We start from the raw sequence: 9,527 nt of genomic DNA, 5'->3' as shown, positions 1-9,527 counted from the left end.
AAAAATAAGAACAATATGAAGTAGATCAGTAGTATACAAACTCTTAGAAAATCTCACACATATTACACTATGAGAGTTGATTGTTTATAAGGTAATATTCATGGGATCTAGGGGACATTTAGTATAAAATTAATATCAAAAAAGAATTCCATAAGATCTCTTCCCTGATACAATGTCACTTATTACAAATGATACAAAAGACTTCTCTTAGGATACATATTAGATCACCACCACTTTGAACATATAATTTGTTGGGGTATGAGGGATCTTTGGCCATAAAAGTGCACAATATAAACAATAAAAAAAAAATTAACCTCATAAATCAAAAGACGAATCCAAGTTCAACCAGATCTAATGCAATAAAACATAAACAAAAAAAACATACCCTTGTAGTCCTTTGAAACCTCTGTAGATTTAGACGGAGAGAGGATTGTTAAGACTCCAAAGTGGAACTCTTCTTTTGGTAGTCGCACCCATGAAACATATTAACGACCATGACATCTCTAGATCCGATGAACACACTAAAGACCAAAACCCGAATATGGAATCGCCGCCTACGCACCGTGTACCATTGGTTATGCGTCGTGTAATGAATTTACCCGTCGTGTAGGTGTGACTACGCACCGTGTAGCAGACGAAAATCGAGGAGAGGAGAGAAGATAGAGATAACACTGAAATTATGGCTAAAAGATCGGTCTAAATTTGGTTATGTGCTTCTCTATTTATAGGGGAGGATTAGAAACGCTTATGGGATAATGACTTGGTCATTAAGTAATTATCCATAAGTTTGGTAATTATCCTAAAAATTTCACTTTCAAATCTTTACACTTAAAACCTTTAAATCTACAAGTTTCTCAATAATTAATTAAACCGTTAATTATTTAACAAACTAAACTTCAATAAAACTATTATGTCATTTATTGTAAATATTTGTCATTGCATATAATCCCAAAACGAATTTACAATTAATAGTAATATTACAGTAGACAATATTTCCAAAATAACCGTTCGAAGTGTTCATCATCGCAAAAGTCTGAACTTCTGCTGAGTTACTTTTTGGTTCCAACAAAAACTTTATCGATTCCTTTTGTCTAATTAGATAAGGAACATCTGGAATCCAACATAAATGTGATCAACGTGTGATTTAAACAGGTTGCTATCAATATATTCAACATGATCTCGCACTACCACCTTAAAAATTCTAATAAGAACATTTTAATATACTACATATTTCCATTTTAATATGAAAATAATATAATTAATTTGAATATATTAAGTCAATCTGATACAACAAGTTACAATATATATATATATATATATATATATATATATATATATATATATATATATATATATATATATATATATATATATATATATATATATATATATATATATATATATATATATATATATATATATATATATATATATATATATATAATGTCATAAAAACCCTCAAGTTTTCAGGGTTTTGTCGGTTTTGCCCAAAGATGAATTTTATGTCCGTTTTTGCCCTAACATTTTTCAAAAAAAATGTTCGGTTTTACCCTTTTACCGGTGATAACAGGTTACCATTATATTAACTTCGCAAAAAACCCTTAAGTTTATAGTTTTTTTACGTTTTTACCCCTTAAGTTTATAATTTCTTTTACACTTTTACCTTATGTATTTTTTTTCATATTATATGTGTTCAAGCATGAAAAATCATATGAATATGTATATTATGAAAAAAATATACTTAGGATAAAAGTGTAAAAAAAAATTATAAACTTAAGGGTAAAAATGCAAAAAATGGTAAACTTAAGGGTTTTCTTTGCGAATTCAATATAATTGTAACCTGAAAAACCTATTATCACCGGTAAAAGGGTAAAACCGAACATTTTTTCAAAAGATTTGTGTAAAAACGGACATAAATTTCAACTTTGGGCAAAACCAATAAAACTCTGAAAATTTGATTGTTTTTATGACATTAACCCTCATATATATATATATATATATATATATATATATATATATATATATATATATATATATATATATATATATATATATATATATATATATATATATATAATATATATATATATATATATATATATATATATATATATAACCCTCATAATTGATATGATTGTATATTGGATACATTTAATTTGTATTCATGGTATAAAAGAATAAAGACTCCGATATGTCTTGGAATGATTAGTTGCTTTCTAACTCATTATTGTTGATGCTATGTGGGGAAGGGTTGCACCCCACATGACTATAACTTGGCCATGTACATTCCATTAAATTTTTGGAATTAAGTTCGCATAGGTATATGTGCAATAAATATTTTTCTTTTTCTAATATCGTGTGTTTGAAATGGTAAATCTAACTTTTGTATTATATCCATAAAATTAATTTCACAATAACGACAAGTCACTAAAATGTCAAAATAGAAATTGGGAATATCTTCCATCACTCATACCCAACAACACTATCGTTTCTTATACAAGTTGGTAGATATTTTGATTTTGAATTAACCGATAATGATTTAAGTCATTGAAATGAAGTAATGATGAGATGGGAAGGTGCATAAGGAACACAAACATATTTTAATAGTAGGAAGTATGTACATATCAATCATGTTATCCTCAAACTGTGTGGTCCCACATACAAAATGGCATGGGGGAAGACACAATATAGGCATATCATGACTCATGACTAAACTTAGATTCTAAAAGCAAACCATCAAAATCCAAATAAATTAAACCAAAAGAAAAACACCCAACACAAATACAAAACCAATTCCCACATTGTCCCCCTCCCATTCCTACACCAAATCTTCACTTTAATCCAACCAAATCATTCCCTTCCCACCTCCTCCATCTCCTCCCATCAATCTCACATTTCCCTACTTATACCCATGTGAAGGGTAATTTGGTAATTTCACCATCTAGGGTGGTGGGCTTCGTGCGGGCGATGGGGTATGATGGTGGCTCTCGGAAGGAAGGGGTTATTTTGCTTTTGGTGGTTGGCGGTCATCGATCCATGATGGAGGGCTTTGGGGAGGCCGGTTGAACCAACTGCAGATGATGTAGCGGCCGCAGATGAGGATGATGATGATGAGGAGACCGCTACACGCTCGCATTGTGGGCACATTGTCAACGTTGTCGGAGGATTCATGTTCATGTAAAATTGTGGAGACAATTTAAGAGCTCTTAACTCGTTGACTTCCTTTTGCAAACGTCTGTTCTCCTCCGTTAACGTATCACAACAACGCTTTAAATACTCACAATCGACCTCAGTCTGCTTCAACTTCGTTCTATAAAAATACACGTATCCGATTATCAGTCGTATATCTAAATATAACATTATTAAAAAAATAATAATAATATATTAATGTACAATTTCCATGAATTTGATGAAAAACTAATAATAAAAATAAAAACAAAATTTTCCCATTGTGGTCAAATCTACCAATGTAAAAAGGTCAAAGTTGTCATTATTTGGGAAGAGACACTAATTTCTTGAAAAGATAAACTCATCGGTACTAAATGAGTTGACTTTATATCACAATTTATTTGGTCTATGACTAATAAAGACATCATATTAATGACATTTCACACCTTTTATTGGCAACAAACTGTAAATAGCAAAAACCCACCAATATTGTTCAACTAAATGTACAAACTCATGATGCATGTACTACATATCCCCATGATGTGAGGGTACCAATGTACTTGTAGAGTTGTAGTCGATTACTCAATTCTATCCACTTGTATCACATGCATCGATGGATGTACTTACTATCAGATTTTAAGCTTAAATAATAACAACATCATCAAAACACTTTAGAGTCACTAAGGTACAACTCTTAATGCATGAGTAGTACTTGTCAATAATACTACTACAGTCTTAAGAGAAAAAAGTGATTAGTTTAGGAGTAGTACTATATGGATTAATGATTGTACCATATAACGACAACCTAAACATTGTTAATTTCCGAAAATACCCTTAAGGAAAGATTAATTTCCTACCTTGCCCTTCTGTTTTGAAACCATACTTCCACCTGCCTTGGCCTCAGATCCAGCTGTTTTGCTAAGGCTAGTTTTTGCTTCTATTAAAATTTAAAAAAAAAAATTAGAAAAACAGCTCAACAGCACGGACTACATTTAATTAAAATGCCCTTGATGTTGAATTAAATTACAAAACATGCCACTAACCGGATTGAGAGTGTTGTGCTCCTTGAATGTTTCTTCGAGCACGGCCGCCTGATCCTTTGATAGCCGGAGCTTCTTCCTCGCCGCCGACGCTTCTCCACCGTCGTCGTCATCATCACCACTGATCCCGTGCGAGCTTGATTCTCGCTCCGCCTCGTTCTCCTCACGCTCGACTCTCTTCCCACTCACGCTCGACACCGTGCTGTTCGGGGAGGAAACCAATGCTTCGTCGTCGCGCTCCGCCGTTAACGCCACCAGAGTTGACGTCGACGGCAGCCGGTTAACGTCTATTCCTCCTCGTGAGTAAGATCTCGTTTCCGCATTCAGATCTGCAGTTCCGATTAAACAGCAAAAAATTCGTGAGACTTTTGGATTTGGATCAATCTGTACTTTGTACGCGTGCGTGTGTATGTGTGTGTATGCGCGCCTTATCTCGGCATGTGTGTGTATCCACACACATTACGTGCATCGACGTGTTGTATTACATGCATCGAAATTTGTGCTTACACAGTTTCAAACCGCTTCACTAGAATCACGCAGTCACAACAAACAGTTTCGTTTTGCACTACATGCATTGAAACTTGTACTTACCAGGCGGAAGAACAGAAGACGATGAAGGTGCAGCATGATTGATGATGAACGAAAGCTTCTGATGATTCGTCGCAACATGATGCCGTTGTTGAGCAAATGACAAAGGAGGAGAAGGCAACAGATTCAACGGAAAACGTGTCGCAGTCGCACCGTTCGAACCGGCAACAACCGTCAGCGGCGGCGGTGGTGGCGGTGGATAATTTTCCGAGCATTTCAAACTCAAACTCAACCCCAAACCATCATCCTTCTCACCCATTTTCTCTCTCTAAAAACTTTTCTCTCTAGAAATCGTTGATGGGATATGGCAGAGGGACAAAGTAGAGTGATTCTAAATGGGTTTTGGTTTTTTCACTGCCTTTTTATTTCCCTTTAGCTGATTCAGAGCTTAATTCACTGTGCACTGCTCAGAGAAACCATCAGCACCACCTATATGTCTACATATGTATATATACATACAAACATATATATCTATAGGATGAGAGAGAAATAAGGTGGTGATATGTGCAATCATGAAATGTGTCAGGGGTGGCTCTATTGGCACAATGATGATGATGGGATTGAGCTTTGGCTTTTGCTTCAGCTTTTGCATGGAAGAGAGAGAAAGAAAAGAGGAGAGAGAGTGAGATTGGTGTGAATCAGTAAAACTTTAAGTTGGTAAATGCTTTATACAAATCAGTAATTTTTGTGTTTAAAAGATAGATGTATCAATGGTTGTACTATATGCATTAAGTATTGTATGGTGATTTGGTAGTGAGAATCTTGGATATTGAATACGGGTGATTTTGTTAACTGTGGTTGAGTTAGGTTGACTGAAGGATTGGTAAAGACTTTCCTTTTAGCTAGTGTAGTCACCATCCCCTTTCTTCCTAAATAAAAAGGATAAAAGAAAATTGAAAATACAAAAACAGACAATTTTCTCTTGTCTAAATTTGGAATTTTTTTTAATTCGGTTATTTATTTGTTTATTTATTGTTCTGAAATTAAACTATTAACTTTTACCAATAACGGTTTTAATTAGAAATAAATCATATTTTATTTATAAATAAATACTTCATTTTAGAAATGTTTTATCTATCATCAGAATTATCACAATCGTTGATTTTTCCGATCCATTGCTTCAAATTAGTTTTTACATTATTAGGAAGTTTAGTTTTGGTAATTATAAAAATGTTTTAATTCAAATCAGAATCGTTAGACTTTTCCAATCCAACATATTAAAATTGTTCTCATATTTTACATGATAATAGTTATTATTGAACCAAATCTAAAAGTAACATATTGAATAAAAATATTGGAAAATGCAAAATATATTTTAGTTAGATGAATCTTCAAAAATTGTCTTTGGTTTTTCTAAAAAAATTGCGTTCAGTCCTAAACTATTAAGTCATCAACCTTGGTCCATATTGTTTCAAAAAATTTAATGTTTGGTCCTTTTGGCTAACCTTGTCAGATTGGAGACGTTAACTTTCCTCACATGCTCTACACATGAGGGTGTTTTCATCAATTCAGTTGAGCTCCCTTCATTATAAGCTTGCAACGACTTTAATTTCTAAACCATCTTCTTCTTCCTCTTCTTGAATTCTTCTTCCCTTGTGCCGAACTTAAGAAAAATGGTGGTTTGCAGATGTGGAGCTCAAGCAATTAAGGTGCAACATCTCAAAAATCAAGGTAAAATTTTCATTTTTGAAACCAATCCAAAAACCATAAGTATTTACAAATCATAGTTTCCAAAAGTCATAACATGAATCAGAGTATCCCACAATCATAATCCCATAAAAATCCATGATGATGTGCACAATCAAGCCTTCGCATTGCCCCTGTCCTCTGAGATACCTGAAACCATAACAATCAAAGTGTAAGCCATCGCTTAGTGAATTCCTATAAAGTATCACACACAACCAAATAGATAACAACATGCATATATGACCCCTCAGTCTAAATAGACTGCCTTGTAGGGCCTACAGCCTATCTGGATCGCTCTTCGGGCCTCCGATCTGACTGGACCGCCTGCAGGGCCTACAGCCTATCCAGACCACCCCGAGTATCTTGGTCTTTAGCACAAAGCAGGATCGCCTCAACCCAACCAAACAATAACATGTCTACATATACAGTAACATTCAATAGCCAGCAAGTACATGTAATCATACAGATCTATAAATATAACAATCATCTACAGCATAGCAACATCCTATATACCAGGATACGTAACACAACCTGGTGGGACGGCTGGTGCCTTCGACCCACAAGTACAATGAGGAAAACTCACCTCAATGTCTAAATGATAGTTAATCTGAATGTTGCTCCAAATACCGGTTTTACGGGTCACCTGTATAACTCATAGGTACCAAGACTCAATCTACTACTCAAAATATTCCAAATGACCTAAATTCAAACTATGTCAAAGTCAACGGTCAAAAGTCAACTCTAGCTGATAGCCATGCCATGGCCATCCTTGGCCACGTCGTGGCTGCTAAATGACAAAGTGGACGGATTTCTACCCAGTCGTCACACCGCAGGGACTGGTCTGGACATCTTAATCTATTAAGCCATTTTCCTATGACTCTAAGAGCTTCAAAGCTCAAATCTGACCCTTCCCATGATTTTGATGGATAAAGTTTCCAACTTTATCCATCAAGACACCTCTACTATACAAGATCCCAAACCTTAATTCCTTAAGGATAGCTAAATGCATCAAGCCACTCATTAAGCACCCAATCCCTAGAGTTGCACATACAAAGTTTCCAGAACAGTTTCTTACTCCTAATAATCCCTAAAAAATATGGCTTTATGGAAATGCATGTTCTTTCCATTTTAAGTCAAAAATATGGCAATAAAGGCTTAAACTTGAGTATGGAACCAAAAACTACATAGATCCTCAGATCTAAAACATGTGACACTAGAATGATCCCATGGATCCATAAAGTTGTCAACTTCATTAGATTCAACCATCCAAATTCTCACACTAAGAAGATTTAAGGGAAAAGGGCTGGATCTAAAGATAAATAATATGAAGGTTGGATGTTGGGGACTTACAATGGTCCACAAACGTGCTCAAGGTTGTTGAGAAGATTTAATTGTTGGAACCAAGATCAAAGAGGCCTTATTCTTCTTCAAAATAGCACCAAAACACACAAGAACTCAAAGATTAGCAATGGAGGCTAGGGTTTCCTCTTGGACATTGAGGGAGAGTGAATGAGGCTGAGAGTGGGAAACCCTAGCCATCACATTCCCTTAAATAGGTCTCAAACCTTGTATTAATGTTTGTCATTAAACAACGGTCACGTCGTGACGCTAGCTTAAAGCCCACGAAAAATCTAGTATTGGCCACGTTGTGGGACTCCATCACCACGTCGTGGCCACCAGAGATCCAACAACCAAATTATTAAAATTACTTAAAAAGGAACATACCTAAAACATGGCGTTATACAAAGTTACTTCTTGAATTGATCATAACCCATGTATGAAATTTTAGAATTGTTCTAGGTATGGTGGAGTAACATCTTGATTTCCAGGTATTCCTTTTTTTTACCTTTGGTTTGAGTATGGTTTGCAACTTTAGTCCCAATGGGCATTTTCATAATTTTGGGCCATGCTTGCATACGTTGGGCATACGTTGCGTATGTTGGGCGTGTGTGGCCACGGTGCAAACTCTAAATTTTAGGGTTTGGACCCTATTTAAGCATTGTTATAGCCTTATACCCTTCCTGAACTCTAGCCTCCATCTTTATTTCAAAATCCTAAAGTGTGTGAGTGTGTTTTGAAGCTTAGAGTGTCATTTTGGAGCTCTTGGTGGTGAAGAAATAATCTTGAAGTTGTGTTTCACTCAAGGCCTTGGATCCAACATCTACTCTCATTTTTGCATCTTTTGGATGTTAGGTCCAGTATTGTGTTGCGTCTATTGAGCTCGTTAGCTAGTCCAATGTTTATCTACGGTATGGGCCTGTCCATCCGTGAGTTTTGTAGGGTTTATTATAAATAGATGCTTACATGCATCCTAGAACGAGATGATTAGAAACGATTAGATAAGTATTTTCAAGCATATTCATCGTTCTTGTTTTGTAACCCTAGAATCCTCTACAGCGGAAGTTCTTAGTCGAGCTCTACTGAGGATTGAGTAATTGAATCATTCGACTCATTGTGATCCATACTTGTGTTTTATTTCACTGCTTTTTGTGTTCTTTATTTACCTGTTACAAAGATCTAATCGATCAAAAGAGTTTTTATAACTCATCAATTGGTATCAGAGCAGGAGGCTGTGTAATCGATACACATATTTTCTGTGAAAGAGTTTACGATTAGGGTTATTCCGCATTAACTGATATTTATTGAGCCGTCATTCCATAATTGACGTAACTCAGCATTTATTTGTTTTGCCCTAATATTATGTATTACAAGTCTGATCTTTCAAACAGGTTAAACGATCAAGCATGGACGAGTCTCAATCTAATCCTATCAACATCTCGAACAACATTGGTTCAACGATGAAGATTCCTATTCTTTACACCCAAGATTATGAAGTCTGGGCACATCATTTTGAAGATTATGTCATCGGATCTGAAGATAATGGATATCTTATTTGGGAAGCAATCGTGTCTGGACCATTCGCTCACTCAGGAACATCAAAGATCATCAAAACTCAGAAAGAATATAATGATCTGTTAAAAGATGTAAAAGACGTCGCTCAAGACGAAAAGGAAAAGTTTCAGTGCAATATCAAAGCATTGAGAC

The 9,527-nt window shown here is 35.1% G+C and overlaps 1 protein-coding gene across 1 annotated transcript; it reads right to left on the bottom strand.

Moving 5' to 3' along the window:
* Positions 1-2,581: 2,581 nt before the first annotated feature.
* On the bottom strand, positions 2,582-5,409 carry LOC111895128 (homeobox-leucine zipper protein ATHB-4). Its single transcript, XM_052769581.1, has 4 exons — positions 4,800-5,409; positions 4,212-4,537; positions 4,026-4,105; positions 2,582-3,310 (listed from the first exon to the last, which is right to left on the bottom strand). The coding sequence occupies exons 1-4, from the start codon at positions 5,053-5,055 to the stop codon at positions 2,935-2,937; spliced, it is 1,038 nt and encodes a 345-aa protein (XP_052625541.1). The 5' UTR covers positions 5,056-5,409; the 3' UTR covers positions 2,582-2,934.
* Between the last annotated feature and the right edge of the window lie 4,118 nt (positions 5,410-9,527).

This window comes from Lactuca sativa, chromosome 3 (assembly GCF_002870075.4).
Source record: "Lactuca sativa cultivar Salinas chromosome 3, Lsat_Salinas_v11, whole genome shotgun sequence".
Classification (NCBI taxonomy): Eukaryota; Viridiplantae; Streptophyta; class Magnoliopsida; order Asterales; family Asteraceae; genus Lactuca; species Lactuca sativa.
Note: the sequence above shows the minus strand (reverse complement) of the source record. Positions and strands in the feature narration are given on the sequence as shown.